This window comes from Salvelinus sp. IW2-2015, linkage group LG6.2 (genome assembly GCF_002910315.2).
Source record: "Salvelinus sp. IW2-2015 linkage group LG6.2, ASM291031v2, whole genome shotgun sequence".
Lineage (NCBI taxonomy): Eukaryota > Metazoa > Chordata > Actinopteri > Salmoniformes > Salmonidae > Salvelinus > Salvelinus sp. IW2-2015.
In genome coordinates, this window is record NC_036846.1 from 18,662,311 (window position 1) to 18,680,229 (window position 17,919).

The 17,919-nt window shown below is 38.9% G+C and overlaps 1 protein-coding gene and 1 long non-coding RNA gene across 8 annotated transcripts; one reads left to right on the forward strand and one right to left on the reverse strand.

Annotated features, from left to right (window-relative positions):
- LOC111965920 (uncharacterized) lies at positions 1–6,387 on the forward strand. 7 transcript variants are annotated; one of them, XR_011480109.1, is made up of 11 exons: positions 2–1,563; positions 1,652–1,753; positions 1,833–2,065; positions 2,460–2,632; positions 3,313–3,889; positions 3,970–4,061; positions 4,168–4,285; positions 5,226–5,330; positions 5,438–5,588; positions 5,725–5,898; positions 6,011–6,387. XR_011480109.1 is itself a non-coding variant. In XM_023990346.2 (10 exons), exons 6-10 carry the CDS (start codon positions 4,235–4,237, stop codon positions 6,247–6,249), a joined length of 720 nt encoding a protein of 239 aa, XP_023846114.1. In that variant the 5' UTR covers positions 408–1,753; positions 1,833–2,065; positions 2,460–2,632; positions 3,313–3,889; positions 3,970–4,061; positions 4,168–4,234; the 3' UTR covers positions 6,250–6,387. The 7 variants fall into 7 exon arrangements, 6 of the variants coding, with proteins under 6 accessions (XP_023846111.1, XP_023846113.1, XP_070300382.1 ...); XM_023990346.2 differs by having other exon boundaries at positions 408–1,753; XM_070444282.1 differs by having other exon boundaries at positions 408–1,753; positions 1,833–1,960.
- Positions 6,388–11,574: 5,187 nt separating this feature from the next.
- On the reverse strand, positions 11,575–17,913 carry LOC111965921 (uncharacterized). The gene is made up of 4 exons (XR_002877578.2): positions 17,566–17,913; positions 17,076–17,146; positions 16,649–16,689; positions 11,575–12,066 (listed from the first exon to the last, which is right to left on the reverse strand). It is a non-coding gene; the product is annotated as an uncharacterized lncRNA (long non-coding RNA).
- Between the last annotated feature and the right edge of the window lie 6 nt (positions 17,914–17,919).

The window sequence follows — 17,919 nt, forward strand, 5'->3', positions numbered from 1 at the left end:
ACTTTATATGTCTAGTTGCAAGTTTTATTAGTCGTATGTACAGGATACTGATGGTAACACCATCCAACGAAATGCTTACTTGCAGGTAGCTTCTCGACAAAGCAATTGAAAATGCTGGAGTATAGAGACAAATTCAACATTTTAGCATCACTGTCCAAATRCTTCTGTAGGGGAGTGCAATAACAACATCCTGGCAGAGCTTTTTCATCCACATTTCCTTTAATATGAAGCAATTGTCATTCCACATTATGGAATTAGTCTTAGTTGAATTCATTCAAATCCACTATTGGAATGTTTACACAGTGTCGTTCCTTTTGTAACCACTGTCTGTAATTGTGAAAGCTGGAAGAATTTGCCTTTGAGGAGAGTTTACTCTGTAGTCAAAATACACTGAGTGTACAAAATATTCCTAACATTGAGTTGCACTCCCTTTTGCCCTCAGAACAGTCTCAATCCGTCAGGACATGGACTCTACAAGGTGTCGAAAGCGTTCCACAGGGATGCTGGCCCATGTTGACTCAAATGCTTCCCACAGTTGTGTCAAGTTGGCTGGATGTCCTTTGGGTGGTGGACCATTCTTGATACACACTGGCAAATGTGGATCGTGAAAAACCCAGCAGCGTTGCAGTTCTTGACACAWGCCGTTGGACCTGGCACCTACTACCATACCCCTTTCAAAGGCACTTAAATATTTTGTCTTGCCCAGTCACCCTCGTAATGGCACACATACACAATCCATGTCTCAATTGTCTCAAGGCTTAAACATCCTCCTTTAATCTGTCTCCTCCCCTTTATGTACATTGAAGTGGATTTAACAGGTGACATCAATAAGGGATCATAGCTTTCACCTKGTCAGTTTGTCAGGGAAAGAGAATGTTTTGTACTCAGTGAGTTTTTGCTGTTTTAAGAACATTCAGAATTTCTATTCGACGATGGGATCAAGTTCTATTGTTTGATATTCCAATTTAGACTTTACTCAATATTTTGGTCTGCCCTGTAATTTAATTTACTGTAGAATCAAAGCTGAGGTTTTTGGCTTGTCACACCATAGATTGTGCAGAGATATATTTGCTGTCACCTACTTACAGCCCTATGTGCGTTTTAATAGATTCATTATATAATATTCTTAATTTAATCCTTTYCCCATTTTTGTGTTTTCAAAAAAGCAATACTTCATAGAGAAATTAACATCCTCCTAGCTGACTTAGAAGACCCTGAGTGTTCAAATCCTGCTGTGCCTGGTGCATCACACAGTTGGAGTGTGAGGAAGGAACTCTCACAGGATAGGTGGAGGGAGTCCAGGCCTGAGATTGTAGATTCTCTGCTGGCTGCAGAGCATGCTTCTCAGAAGATCTGTCAGTCATGCGATGTGAAAAGGGCTATTCTGCGATGTARAGACTTGTCTGCCGAAACAGCTTTACTGCAAAGACTGTGATGTCTCTACACATGCAAAGTTTCCCCTGCACAACAGACAGTCCATGATCGAGGGGTTCTACACGCCCCTTCCTCCAACTACAGCCATATCTCTCCACAGTGATGGCAAATATGCACTTCATGAACAGGGTGTGTTTWAATTTTTTTGCGGTTGAATGTATTATATCAAAGTTCAAATGTATTGTTGTTTATTGTTGTATATAAATATTGTCCCTAGATTGTTTCTTACCATTGGATGTACCAGAGGTGATATGTGGTTGCCTGACAAGCACCATCCATGTTGGCCCTGGGAAACATATAATCCTCGTAGGAATAAATGGTATGTGCAATATCTATAAACAGTGATGTAGCAATGCAATGTAAAACAACATTAACTCAGACTACATTTTTTCCTCAAGGTCGCTACAATGTCACAGTGCCTGTGCTGACCTGCACAACTTGTCTYAGCACCTGGACAGCAAACTTCGCAGATCTGATAAAGAATGGGTACTGGCCTGCCACTGTCAACTGTGACACCATATACCAGGTAGATSTGTTCAGCTCTTTTGAGGAGCTGAAAGTGTCAGCCCCAGGAATGTCCCGTCTGGCGTTTATGCAGATTTTGGAGCAGCGAACTGACTTCTTTGGCAGGGTAACAATCAATTATACTCAGCTTTACCAATTTATGACTTCAGGTTAACTATRTTACATTTTGTTACAACACTTTGTGTAACATAACTTTATTTCCAGTACTATAACTAYGTTAAAACTTCAGGTCTCTTGCTATAGTATGTGTTAGCCTCCTGCACCACTGTCCTGCCATGCACCTTATCTGTGCCCCTCTTGCATCCAATATTTCCTGCTCTTTACCACATAAGTACTCGTCCTACTTTTGCATTGGCTTTCACCTGCTTTGCTGTCAACACTATGTACTGGCCCTGCTTTAACTCAAATCCAGTCAGCCATAGTGTATTATAGTATGTTTTGTTTATACTATTGTTGTAAGTTATTTTATATATTTTCTATATGTATTTTTCCYTTACYAGAACGGAATGATCTGTGGGGACACTTTTCAAAAAAGCTTCTTTGAGTGGACGTACTGCCGCTCTGAAGTTGATCAGGTCTGTGATATACAGTACTTTGACTGCCCAGCCTGTTCCCCCGGCATGCTTGCAGTGTCAGTGGACGGGAACAAGAAGCTGTATCGATTCAAAAAAGGGTATGTAAAACTATTCATAATTTATCAAATAACACYGTACTCTATATCATTTAAACAATCCAAACAAGGTTTGCCTTTTCTTTGTCCAGTGTGAACGTTTTCAAATGCAGTTGAGGTCATTTTTAGCTTAAATGTTTTGAGTTTGTAATGAAATGAATTATCAACATTGTCAAGTGTTCCACAATCAGTTACTGAGGTTGATTGCTATTTCATATGTCATATATTTAATGTATTTCACCTATCCTTTCAAGGACTGATGACAAAGGATTCTTTGATGGCGTATTTATCTGCAAGGATGAGGATGWGTCTGACTTTGTGAACTATGTCCATACAAAGTTTCCTGTGTATCTTCTAATCTGTGAAATAGGACTGGCCTCGGGCCATCTGACTCAAAGACAGACTCCTTATACACTATTCTAATAAAAACATATCATTTTGGAGAGATGGTAATCCTCTCTCTTCAAGTCCAGGGTCGTTACACCACTCCCTCTGTTCAGAAATGCAACACACTTTACAAGTGCTTCTTTTTGACAGTCAATCTCCAACTTCTTATCTCCATTGTAGCGAACATAGGGGGTAGCTCAGCGCCCTCAGCTAAATTTTAAAAACCTAACCACTGTCCCGTTAACACTTCCCCCAAAACATTTTTTCTACCTATACTCTTCTACTCCCTTGCCTAGGGTTATGGAAAAGGGGTATGTGGAGCATCCCAGTGGACAGCAGCTAAAGAGTCGTCAAGGAAAACAAACRACAAACTTGATGAAGAGGGACTSGAAGTTGCCGTCTGCCGCCACGGAATACTTCTAAGGAGCCTCAACATGATGCGTGGAGAGATATTTGCGTACCCACTGTTCTTGCAGAAGGAATTATCTGGCAGCAGGAACATACAATTCATGTGTACGGATGTGATCTGCAAATTTTGGCCATACCTGASCAAAGTTGCCCTTCATTGTCCAGAGCTCGCCACTYTTCTAGACATGAAGCCACTTCTTTCCGTCATGCATGCAAAGGCACATCGTTTGAAATGCTTTTTCTTTATTAAACTGTTCAAAGAGAATGTCCAGCTTCAGTCCTTTACAAGGCTTCCCATTTAGATGTTTGTTATTCACATAATTGCAATATTAAGTCAATATTTTTTTTAATGTAAATTAAGATTAAGTGGGGAGGACGGAATCAGGAAGGAGCTGGCACAACTCTGGGGGAGGTAGTGGAACAAGGGAACAGCTTCAATCTGTTCCAAGCAAATGTCCAAAGGAGGTAAACAATTTGTTTAAGGTTGTTCTATTCAGCTATGTTAATACTTATCTGGAATAAGGAGTTCTATTTGGCTTTTCTAGCAAGAACAGACATGCTAACCATCCAGGCCATGGGGTGGAACAGAAGGAAGAAAAACAACCTGCACAGAGTATTGTCCAGAAGATACTTGAAGGTGTATTGTGTGGATCAATACATTTATTTGAGAAGTATTATATCTATGCATTTAATTTATTTTAAAACAATTAATTATTCTGTTTTGTTTTTGTCATAATTCTCAGACAACCTCAAAAATCCAGGAGGAGACCCAGACTCTCGAAAAGTTTAAGAGTGATTTGGGTGTAGGCGATGAGACTGGTACAACTGGTACAACGGAAGTTCAGCAATGGGCTAATACAGGTAAATGAATACAAAAAATAAATAATCCTAAATGTAACTCTCCTGGACTGTCACCTTGACGTAGTGGAGAGGCTTGCGTATTCCAATGACCCTGAGAGCTAACCCTTAGAGGGTGTATTCCACCGACACGTGCAATCAAGCCGGACAGGTGGAAGGGTAGGAGGCAGACAAAACATTCCATGGTTATCCAGGTTGGGGCTCACTCACCCCCCACATAACAAATAATTTGTTACAGAAACCTTTACAGGCCCTATGTTCCTCCAGGAAGTGAGTGCAACTACTGTTGTGGAAAATATTAAATCAAATACTACTCAGATACTGGAGCTTGTGAATTCAATTAGACTTTAATTGCAGAGTGCAACAAAGCCGAGCACCTCCATGGAAGTACTGCCTTCTCATTCTTAGTGCTTGGCTTTTATACATGTTAGCCTTTACATAATGTCATCACCCCATTTGCTTTGTTACATATTTTCCATTCTCTTATTGGATCAGATATTGGGGCATAGATTCTATTGGTGGCGTGACATGCATACCCCTTAGCTAAAGTTTCTGTCCAAAGGTCTTTACAAGTTCAGACCTACATTATCAACGTATGCTTAACTTGTGTGCGTGTCCAGTAGCCTTCACAAGATCAGATATGGCCCAGACCAGTCACGTCTTGTTAGTTTACCTTGCCTCATCTACACAGATTCTGCTTACGTTCTGTTCTTTACATGTCTCCAACGGTAACATGTCAATTCGATGTTGATCTAGCTTGGACACTCACATAGGTTTAGCCTTCATTCTGCTTACATATGTCTAATATTTAAGCTTATATTGATTATTCCTTCTACTTCAAGAGAACAGTATAGGTACTGAGAATCATCCGATGACTGGAAAATCTCCAACACTACTCACCGTTGGAGATACGTTGTTCATTTATAGATTTATTGTATTTCAGAGGAAACAAATGAGAACATGGATCGTCCCCAGGTACTACAGAGAACAATTGAAGTCCTGTTTCTTAGCATCAAACAAAGGAAACAGAACATCTACTGTCAGACAGGTTTGTTAAATTTCATGAATATTGAATTGCACACACTTCATTTCGCTTTCATTTCAAAGCCATGCAATTTAACAAATAATTCCATTCTCCTTTTGTTTTGATGACAGATGGATGCAAGAAAGATATTGGAAGAAAATGACAAATTGACAGCTGCCATAGAGGAGTACAACACCCTTGTACCAGATTCAGCAATACCATCTGCAGATGAGATCCTTTCCGCAGACCTTCATGCATGGCCTTGGGCGCTGCATGGACAAAGTAAGTAGTATGTTTGTGTGTCACAATAACTATGTTTCTGTTTTGCTATCTGTGTTTGTTCAGTTGCGCAAACACAGACAGCACTGCCAGCACTGCCAAAGTTACAAATCCACATTGCATTCTTATGAATTTACAGCTGACCTACTCACAAAGAAAATAGCCTTTGACCGGGTGATGCTCCTGAGCCGGCTGAAGGAGGAAGAGTTAATTGTCCTAAAGGAAGTCAAGCAGCACTGGGAAAGCCTAAAAAGGGAATCGGAGAATGTGCAARACTTTGCTTCACATGTGGCACTTGACCTAAGCAGGAAAAGTAGGGGAACTTTCATTAATATGTACAATTGATGTTGGCACCCTGTAATTGCTATTGTATTTAAGGAATACTTCATTGTATTTACCCTACACATTACGATTGTTGGTGTTAGGCTGGAAATTGAATCAGTCAGAAGCTGGGAGCAGAGGTCTCTTCTCCATGCTTCAGAGGAGAGTCAGCAGCCTCAGAAGACACCAGGACACTGTCAAACTGATATACAGCAAAGCTATGGGCCAAGACACCTCCCTCCTAGAAAATAACTTCATAGATGACCTCCTGGAAGAGGACCTAGATGACATCTATGACAGCATCCACTACAGCTCTGATGACGAGGAATCTATCACAGACTGAAGGTGTTTGTTTGGGTGGGTGCAGTTTGCACTGGGTGAAAAGTGATTCCATTTGTTTTGCGTATGTGCTTTATCTGCCTTCCTAAGGAAAAATAGTTTGATCATTTTATGGAAAATAAACTTTTATGTTTCTTCCTTGTTGACAATGTGATCATGTGGCACAGATTTGAGAAGGGCGCTATTACTGCTTTTGCCCGGTAACATGACCAGGTCCGATGCACCCCTTTAAATGTCCAATCTGCAGTTGCTACATCCACTTTTGGATGCTTGAAGAATATAATTGATAAATGCCTCATGAATATAGTTCACCTGCCGTACCCAATCAGATCCCAAAATATATATTTTTTTCTACTTGAATGTTTGTAAACAAGGTAAATGTAAACATACACTAGCATGTGTCAAAATAATTCCACTGTCTGCGGGTTTTCGCTCCTCCCATAATTGATGAATTAAGGTCACTAATTAGTAAGGAACTCCCCTCACCTGCTTGTCTAGGTCTTAATTGAAAGGAAAAAACAAAAGCCAGCAGACACTAGGCTCTCCATGGAATGAGATTGACACCACTGGACTATAGCCTCGAAACATGGTGTAAACTATGGTTACATTTCTCCAGCCCCATCCCTCTGCTTTTTACAGAACCATTGGCGGGGAGAAYWWTTTTTTGTTTCACCTGGTGATTTCCGATTTAAACATTGTTAAACTGTAATGTACTGTGCTGGTGTGTGCTTATTAGTTTAGTTAATAAAAAACGAAAAAAGGTTATCCTTGTCTTCAAGTAATTGTTTGCATCCTGATGGAGCTACATTACTCATGGGCTTTTAAGTCAACGATTCCTTATGTATGAGATGTACAAATGCTTAACTAGTACTGAGTACTTTGACCAGTTACTTCTTTACTCTCAAGAAGTTTTCGAGAGGGCTACTTTACTTGTACTTGAGTACAAGAACTGACTCCCATCAGCTGCAGATGAAACCGGTTAGTTGAAAAATGTTGCCTCGGATCTACAGGCACTCGCAATGAATCATCAAAAGTATGGACACAGAATGATTGAAGTGATTATTGTATTTTATTATGCTGACCCAATTATGATCCATGACATATTATGGGAAGAATAATGCATAGCCCTTGTGTGTTAAGCTGCAAACTTGGAAATGTTCCTATTGAAATGGGGGTTATCCCATCCTGAACAGGCCAGTTGCACGTGACATACTCTTAACGCTACTATTAGCAACACCGTATTAATTTTGAAATTAGATTTAAAAAATGAAAGTTATGCAGCCAGGTCTGACATAGTGGGAGAATTGTGAACAAGGACGTATATATATCTGTGTTGTCACAGCGTTTGGCCACGTCTTGGTTTGGTCGTAGAGTTGTTTTTATTTTTTATTTTTTTATTCATAATACAAAAATCAACTTACATTGCTACATCAAACATGTCTAGCAAACCAAACACAGGTATTAACAATACTCAAAATTACAAAAAATATAAATAAAAATACAAATAAAATAATACAAAAAATAAACAATTTAAGTGCAATTATCTTATTATAATGATTCATGAAGATGTTATTCTTGTTGTTATTCACTAGGGTTCGTAGAGTTGGTTTTTGTTATGTGCGTCGCAATGCCCGTGACGTAATAGGCTATGTTTCTACATTTTCTGATTACATTTTTAAACTGTTCATAAATTATTCTTGCGCAATGTTACTTTCATTTGAATGTCGTAAACATTGTCGGATTCTATTAAATAATTGATGTAACAGATAAATTCTTATGTTAAAGAAACCGGAAAAGTTGTGAACTACAAATGCGGCGCCATTTTGTAGTTTTTTACTAACCCTAACCGGTTTGTTTTTATCAATATCTTCGCCAATATCATTCTAATTGATGTGTAGAATGATCTGTACATTCATTAGGACATACATAACGCTGTACTGCATCAGCACATGCCAATTCAATGTCTGAAGTAGTGCACTTTCTGAAATGTGTTTTTAGTCATAACTATTTAAGTTTGACATGTGTGATTCTTTTGATTTAATAGGGACTAAACCTAAACCTTCATGTCAAATAACGTTAGGATATGTTAATCTATTCTTGATTTTAAAAATCATCAAAGTTTGGGGAAAAGTCAACTGTTGGTAGAGCTACTGAGCACCCCATGGCCACAAGGGGTATGGGATTGCATAATTATATTTAATTCATGCATAGGATTATTTGTGCCAAGCCATAAATCTAAGCTACAAAAAAAAAATTGGGGGGGGGGGACTCTATGACGAGAGTTGAACTCTTACAAAGGTTTCCTAGGGGTGTATAAAGGTTCATGGCAGAAAACAAGTGTATGTATAGAAATGCTTATATAAACATTGTTACATCGATATTGACGCTTCTAGAAGTTCAAAAATAGACATTCAACAGTCTATATGTGGCCTTTCAACCCCTATACCCATTACCCACATGGCCGCATAACCGCACCTCTATTGCCATGGTCCTCGGCACATCATATTCCTGATAAGCAACAATGCTGAAAATTAATTCTCACTGCCTATTCAAAAAAAGCAGTTGTGAAATTATTTGGCTTTCACCTTCATTAAATATTTTCCGTGGACAACTAGCCTAGAGACCAAGCAGATAGACGGTCTGCATCTATGCGCTAAACATGTTGCATGCCAATATCACTCAGGGGTAGGCCTATATCCAACATATTTAATGCAGGTAAAGTAATATATGTAATAGCATTATATATACTGTATATATAATCTTTATATATGTAATCTATGTTGATTTACACGTAGGCCTATGTATTATAATATATAGCCTAGCTGCGCCGAGCCTATGGGCCTATAATAAACTTGGATATGAATTACGAAGTTCAAGGTCAGTCGGCCAAAATGCTGTCCCAAAATGCAATATTCTCATCACTTTTGATGATTCGTTTGTCTTTACTGAGACATTCACTAAGTACTAAAGTTGATCAGCCCAATCCACTGCTCATATCTAATGTATCAACATTGTACTGTGCGCCTAGGCCTCTGGTCAAAAGTAGTGCACTTTCAAGGGAATAGGGTGGCATTTGGAAAGAAGTGATCCAGTACCTTTATCCATTGAACTAACAGTCAGTAGAAAGACAGAAGGAAACAAGTGACCTTTCAATCTCAGATTTGCATTAATTTGTTCCGAACAGAATGTTGTAGCTTTACTATATTGGAAAAGGCCCACGTAAAATTAAGAACTGTGTATGTTAACCTGTGCGCCTTTTCTAATAGTGCGCCAGCGTTTTATTTCAGGACTACGAACAGCTACTTTTAGCTAGTGCGGCAGAAATGCAGGGTATGCCGTGGCGAGTTCAGAACCACGGCAGTGGAGACTGGAGTGTCACTAACAAAAACGAAGACCACAAAATGATTTTTGCCTACTGTAAACATTGGCATTTCAAATCTCGATATGAATCTGATTTTCAACAACCATCTGACCTACTACTGTCTGATTCATATACAGTGGGGCCAAAAAGTATTTAGTCGGCCACCAATTGTGCAAGTTCTCCCACTTAAAAATATGAGAGAGGCCTGTAATTTTCATCATGGGTACACTTCAACTATGACAGACAAAATGAGAAAAAAAAWTCCAGAAAATTACATTGTAGGATTTTTTATGAGTTTATTTGCAAATTATGGTGGAAAATAAGTATTTGGTCACCTACAAACAAGCAAAATTTCTGGCTCTCACAGACCTGTAACTTCTTCTTTAAGAGGCTCCTCTGTGCCTCCACTCGTTACCTGTATTAATGGCACCTGTTTGAACTTGTTATCAGTATAAAAAACACCTGTCCACAACCTCAAACAGTCACACTCCAAACTCCACTATGGCCAAGACCAAAGCGCTGTCAAAGGACACCAGAAACAAAATTGTAGACCTGCACCAGGCTGGGAAGACTGAATCTGCAATAGGTAAGCAGCTTGGTTTGAAGAAATCAACTGTGGGAGCAATTATTAGGAAATGGAAGACATACAAGGCCACTGATAATCTCCCTCGATCTGGGGCTCCACGCAAGATCTCACCCGTGGGGTCAAAATGATCCCAGAACCACACGGGTGGACCTAGTGAATGACCTGCAGAGAGCTGGGACCAAAGTAACAAAGCCTACATCAGTAACCAACTACGCGCCCAGGGACTCAAATCCTGCAGTGCCAGACGTGTCCCTGCTTAAGCCAGTAAATGTCCAGGCCCGTCTGAAGTTTGCTAGAGAGCATTTGGATGATCCAGCAGAAGAATTGTGAGAATGTCATATGGTCAGATGAAACCAAAATAGAACTTTTTGGTAAAACTCAACTCGTCGTGTTTGGAGGACAAAGAATGCTGAGTTGCATCCAAAGAACCCCATACCTACTGTGAAGCATGGGGGTGGAAACATCATGCTTTGGGGCTGTTTTTCTGCAAAGGGACCAGGAAGACTGATCCGTGTAAAGGACAGAATGAATGGGGCCATGTATCGTAAGATTTTGAGTGAAAACCTCTTTCCATCAGCAAGGGCATTGAAGATGAAACGTGGCTGGTCTTTCAGCATGACAATGATCCCAAACACACCGCCCGGGCAACGAAGAGAGTGGCTTCGTAAGAAGCATTTCAAGGTCCTGGAGTGGCCTAGCCAGTCTCCAGATCTCAACCCCATAGAAAATCTTTGGAGGGAGTTGAAAGTCCGTGTTGCCCAGCAACAGCCCCAAAACATCACTGCTCTAGAGGAGATTGCATGGAGGAATGGGCCAAAATACCAGCCAACAGTGTGTGAAAACCTTGTGAAGACTTACAGAAAACGTTTGACCTCTGTCATTGCCAACAAAGGGTATATAACAAAGTATTGAGAAACTTTTGTTATTGACCAAATACTTATTTTCCACCATAATTTGCAAATAAATTCATTAAAAATCCTACAATGTGATTTTCTGGATTTTTTTTCTCATTTTGTCTGTCATAGTTGAAGTGTACCTATGATGAAAATTACAGGCCTCTCTCATATTTTTAAGTGGGAGAACTTGCACAATTGGTGGCTGACTAAATACTTTTTTGCCCCACTGTAGCTTGATTATTTATGTTTGTTCTTTATTATATCAACTGATTGCTTCTGTATGGGGTGCTTTGGCTGAAAGACCAACACGTTTGATCTGGAGAAAAATAGACCATTAAACTTGCAAATGAACTGTCTTTAGTAAATATAATTGTATCTACTCCATAAGATAATCAGCTATGTGCATTGTGTTATAGAAATAGGCATAGACTAAAGGTAAAAAATTTGAGTGAAATTAAACGTATATATTTAACAACACAAAAATACTCAACTTCTGACTACTTTAATACACATAAATGAATTTATCACAATACTTTTGGTCCCCCAAAATGGTGGGGCTATGTACAAAATGTGCTGTAATTTGTAAACGGTTCACCAGATATGGATGAAAATACACTCAAATTAAAGACGATAGTCTGCACTTTAACCTCATAGTCATTGTATAATTTCAAATACAAAGTTCTGGAGTACACATCCAAAACAACAAAAAATGTGTCACTGTTGMAATACGTTTGTAGCTCACTTTATATGAAGAATATCTAAATGCATATTCTCATGAAACTGATTGAGATCAAATGGTTGGCATGCTGATGTTCCATGAATGTTTCAATGGTAAACCATGGTGAATTTGGCCAACCATTTATAATTGACAGTGATACATGTGAAGGGAGAGTGAGGAATACATTTGTGCATAAAGTAGGTTAAACTGGAGAAACGCGGTCCTCTGCCTTGATCCAGTCATCGTCCCATTTCTTGCCACTGTAAGACAAGAAATAAAACATAAGGAATGTCATGTTTTTAAGCAGAAATAGATAATAAATAATTCAATATGTAATAGTGAGCAAGGTGTCACGATCGTCATAATAACTGGACCAAAGAGCAGCGTGATCTGGGTTCCATATCTTTTTATTTCTAAGTGAAACGCACAGCAAAACCAAAACAATACATCTCCAAACGAAACGTGAAGCTAACAATAGTGCTAAAAAGCAACTATCCATAGTCAAGATCCCACAAAGCACAAATGGCTGCCTAAATATGATCCCCAATCAGAGACAACGATAAACAGCTGCTGTGGAAGTGAATGGATACAGGCTGGTAAAAACAGGAAACTAAAGCAAGGCCATAAGTGCATAGAATAGCTGGACACACCGAGGTCAGAGGGACATACAAAAGAGGGGGCCAGCCAAATGACCAACAGATGAACTATAGGCATAATACATATTTATATTAGGACACTGAGAAGGTCCTGGCACCATTGTAATCTAATCAAGAGCGGATACAGGCGTTATTGGGCACGAACAAGCAGGAAGCCTGAAAATGAAAGACAATGGTAACATATGACGTATGAGAAGTAACTTAAGTAATGGACTGAGTATGTAATGGACTGATATACTGTATGTGTATAAAAACAGAGCCAGGGCTTAGGAAAGGTGGTCTTTCCGCGGACTGACACGGCTTGTGATAAATTGTATAAAAAAAAAACTATATTGATCTCACAAGTTCTTGTAAGAGTGTTATATTTCTGAGACGATTATCCACGACACTGCCTCTGATTGGGAACCATACCAGGCCAACATAGAAATATAATTACCTAGATGACCCACCCTAGTCACACCCCGACCTAACCAACATAGAGAATAAAAGGCTCTCTATGGTCAGGGCGTGACACAAGGGTTGCACCTATTCCTTTGAAAAGGGTTTTATGATTTTTGGTTAAACCTAATCTGACATTGGTCAAGTGCCTTCTTCTCCACTCAAATATAATATTTCAACTGCATAAAGTACCTTGTAAAAGTATTCATACCCCTTGGAATTCGCCACATTTTATTGTGTTACAATGTCAGATTGAAATTTATTTAATTTATATATTTTTGTCAACAAGCAACTCAAAATGGTGTACCGTACTCTAATGTCAAAGTGGAAGAAAATTTAGATTTTTTATAAAGGCATACCTAAATTAGTTCACAAGTTAAATTTGGCTTAACAAATCACATAATATGTTATATGGACTCAATAGGGGTTAACATTATTTTTGAATAACTACCCATACATCTGTACCCCATACATAGAACATCTGTAAGGTCCCTTGTGGCTCAGTTGGTAGAGCATGGCGCTTGCAACGCCAGGGTTGTGGGTTCATTCCCCACGGGGGGACCAGGATGAATATGTATGAACTTTCCAATTTGTAAAGTCGCTCTGGATAAGAGCGTCTTGCTAATGACTTAAATGTAATGTAAATGTCCCTCAGTCAGGTATTGAATTTCAAGCAACAAAGACCAGGGAGCTTTTCGAAAGCCTCATAAAGGGCAGTGATTGGTAGATGGGTCACAATAACAAATCAGACATTGCATATCTCTTTAAGCATGGTCAAGTTAATAATTATGGTGTGGATTATGTATTAAACCACCCAGACACATCAAAGATAGTCGTTCTTCTGAACTGAGCTGCAGTACATAAATGCAACTGCTCAGGGGTGTTACCATGAGGCCATTGGTGATTTTACAGTTACAGGCTGTCATGGTAGAACAACGGAGGATGGATCAACATCATTGTAGTAACGCCACAAGAATTACTTAAACTTCAGTGAAAAGAAGAATACAAATATGCAACAAGGCATTGGAGTTAATACTGAAAAAAACTGCAAAGGAATATACTTTCTGGCCTAAATGCAAAGCCTGTTTTCCACCAGACACTGGGAGAGGAATCCACCTTTCAGCAGTACAATGACCTACAACACAATGACAAATCTACACTGGAGTTGCTTACCAAGAAGACAGTGAATGTTCCTGAGTTGCCAAGTTCAAGTTTGGACTTAAATCTGATTGGAAATCTATTGCAAGACTTTTAAATTGTTGTCTATACATGATCCCCAACATATTGACAGAGCTTGAAGAATTATAAAAAGAATAATGGGCTAATTTTGCACAATCCTGGTGTGTTAAGCTCTAAAAGACTCACAGCTGTAATGACTCTAAAAKACTTAYCCAMGAAGACTCACAGCTGTAATCACTGTCAAAGGCRTTTCCAAGGGSTCTGACTACTTTTRCAAGGCACTGTAACATCCAATACCAAGGTACAGCCAAAACCATATGTATTTGGAGAGTGAAGCTAAAATGTGAAATTTGGATCTATACTCCAGAATTTAGTATTTTAAATAAAAGGTTTCATTTACTATAACTTTAATACACTTTAAGTGAATTTGTCCAAATACTAATGGCTCCTTCAAATTGGGGGGACTATATACATCAAGTGATTTCCTTTCTAAATTGTGAAAAGGTGACCTGTACTATCGCCTCATATGAAACATTTGATTTCAAATCCAAAATGCTGGAGTTTGGAGTCAAATTGTACATTTTAGCTTCACTGTCCAAATACATATGGTGTTAAGTGTACAGTATATCCTCTACATATGGTGTTGAGTGTACAGTATATCCTCTACATATGGTGTTGAGTGTTACAGTATATCATCAATACATATTGTGTTGATGTAAGTACATCATCAATACATATGGGTTAAAGTGTACAGTATACTCCTCAATACATATGGTGTTGAGTGTACAGTAAATCATCAATACATATGGTGTTGAGTGTACAGTATATCATCAATACATATGGTGTTGAGTGTAACAGTATATCCTCTACATATGGTGTTGAGTGTACAGTATATCATCAATACATTTACATTACATTTAAGTCATTTAGCAGACGCTCTTATCAGAGCGACTTACATATTGGAAGTTCATACATATTCATCTGGTCCCCCCGTGGGGAATGCACCACAAACCTGGCGTTGCAAGCGCCATGCTCTACCAAGCTGAGCCACACGGGACCACGTGTGGCTCAGTTTGGTGTTGAGTGTACAGTATATTCATCAATACATATGGTGTTGAGTGTACAGTATATCCTCTACATATGGTGTTGAGTGTACAGTATATCCTCAATACATATGGTGTTGAGTGTACAGTATATCCTTACATATGGTGTTGATGTAGCAAGTATATCATCAATACATATGGTGTTAGTGTACAGTATATCCTCAATACATATGGTGTTGAGTGTACAGTATATCCTCAATACATATGGTGTTGAGTGTACAGTATATCCTCTACATATGGTGTTGAGTGTACAGTTATCCTCAATACATTGGTGTTGAGTGTACAGTATATCCTCAATACATATAGGTGTTAAGTGTACAGTATATCCTCTACATATGGTGTTGAGTGTACAGTATATCCTCAATACATATGGTGTTGAATGTACAGTATATCCTCAATACATATGGTGTTGAGTGTACAGTACATCATCAATACAATATGGTGTTGAGTGTAGCAGTATATCCTCTACATATGGTGTTGAGTGTACAGTAATATCCTCTACATATGGTGTTGAGTGTACAGTATATCATCAATACATATGGTGTTGAGTGTACAGTATATCCTCTACATATGGTGTTGAGTGTACAGTATATCATCAATACATATGGTGTTGAGTGTACAGTATATCCTCAATACATATGGTGTTGAGTGTACAGTATATCCTCAATACATATGGTGTTGAGTGTACAGTATATCATCAATCACATATGGTGTTAGAGTGTACAGTATATCATCAATACATATTGTGTTGAGTGTACAGTATTTCATCAATACATATGGTGTTGAGTGTACAGTATATCCTCTACATATGGTGTTGAGTTGTACAGTATATCCTCTACATATGGTGTTGAGTGTACAGTATATATCATAAATATGGTTGAGTGACAGTATATCTCAATACAATATGTGTTGAGTGTACAGTATATCATCAATACGTATGGTGTTGAGTGTACAGTATATCCTCTACATATGGTGTTGAGTGTACAGTATATCATCAATACATGGTGTTGAGTGTACAGTATATCATCAATACATATGGTGTTGAGTGTACAGTATATCCTCAACATATGGTGTTGAGTGTACAGTATACCTCAATACATATGGTGTTGAGTGTACAGTATATCCTCAATACATTGGTGTTGAGTGTACGTATAATCCTCAATACATATGGTGTTGAGTGTACAGTATATCATCAATACGTATTGGTGTTGAGTGTACAGTATATCCTCTACATATGGTGTTGAGTGTCAAGTATATCATCAATACATATGGTGTTGAGTGTACAGTATATTCATCAATACATAATGGTGTTGAGTGTACAGTATAGTCTCAACATATGGTGTGAGTGTACAGGTATATCCTCAATACATATGGTGTTGAGTGTACAGTATATCCTCAATACATATGGTGTTGAGTGTACAGTATATCCTCAATTCATTCTAGGAGATTAGTTGAAGTAAACATACCATCCAGAGCATGGCTTCCACCTCACCTTCTGCTCCTGACCCTTTATTATGAAACAAATAGAAATGTCTGTTTTATTTTAAAGCTGCACTATGCAGAAATCGCACCGCAATGTCATGGTAGCTAATATCAGTTGTATGAAGCTGTTGTACAAAACCAAAGTAATAGACTCAATAACAAAACTTAAGAACGGGAAGCATAGAAATAAGGCACACTGTAGAACAGATCTACTGCTTCTTAGACTTGCTTTCAGGTAGAATGATGATCTGTAACGAACCTTTCTATGTGAATTTGGTCGGGCCACCCAGAAAGTTACATATTGCCACTTTAACTACAAGGTCTATGCACTGAAAGTTAACTACAATTGGTGTTGCACTAGGATTAGCCTGTAAATACAGTCACGGGAATTTCAATGTTCTGCAGATTTACCTCCTTTGAAGTTCTATTGGCAAGAATCTTGAGAATAGGGAAAATCGTTTGCCCCGGATGCACTGGACACTCTGAAACAATAAATGCATGTATATATTTAATCACCACCCACCAGAACATGAATAAAGTTAGCAGGACAGTCAATTGCATTATTCATTTTACATCTATGCCTAGCCTTAGACTACATTCTTAGAAATGGTCCTTTGGCTGTCACCATAGGAGAACCCTTTTTGGTTCCGGGTAGAACCCTTTTGGTTCCATGTAAAACCCAATAGAGTTCTACCTAGAACCGAAAAGGGTTCTCCTTTAGGGACAGCCGAAGAACCCTTTTGGAACCCTTCTTTCTAAGAGTGTACAGTATGCCTGCCTCCTGAAAAGTAGGAGACCATCAATCACTGAAATTGTTTTATACATTTATTAAAAGCATAATTTAAGTTATTGACATCATTAACATTTATGAATAAACAATATAAGTTAGATACTAATTTACCTTTTGCATGTAGTCATATTTCCTCTTCCTTGGTCGGGGTTGGATGGGGTAGGATGGGGTTGGATGGGGTAGAATGGGGTTGGATGGGGTTGGATGGGATTGGATGGGATGGAGTTGACTGTCATGCTCATTGATTTGGAGGGTTTTTTGAGGGTGACAAGGTGACAGGACTTTCTCCCCGTCTTCTTTGGTTTGGTGTGGGTGTAGCTGGTCTCCTGGGTGGTGGGTGTTATTGGGGGTTTAACCTGGTTGGGGATCTGGGTGAAGCTGGTCTCCTGGGTGGTGGGGAATATTGGGGGTTCAACCTGGTTGAGGATGAGGGTGTAGCTGGTCTCCTGGGTGGTGGGGGATATC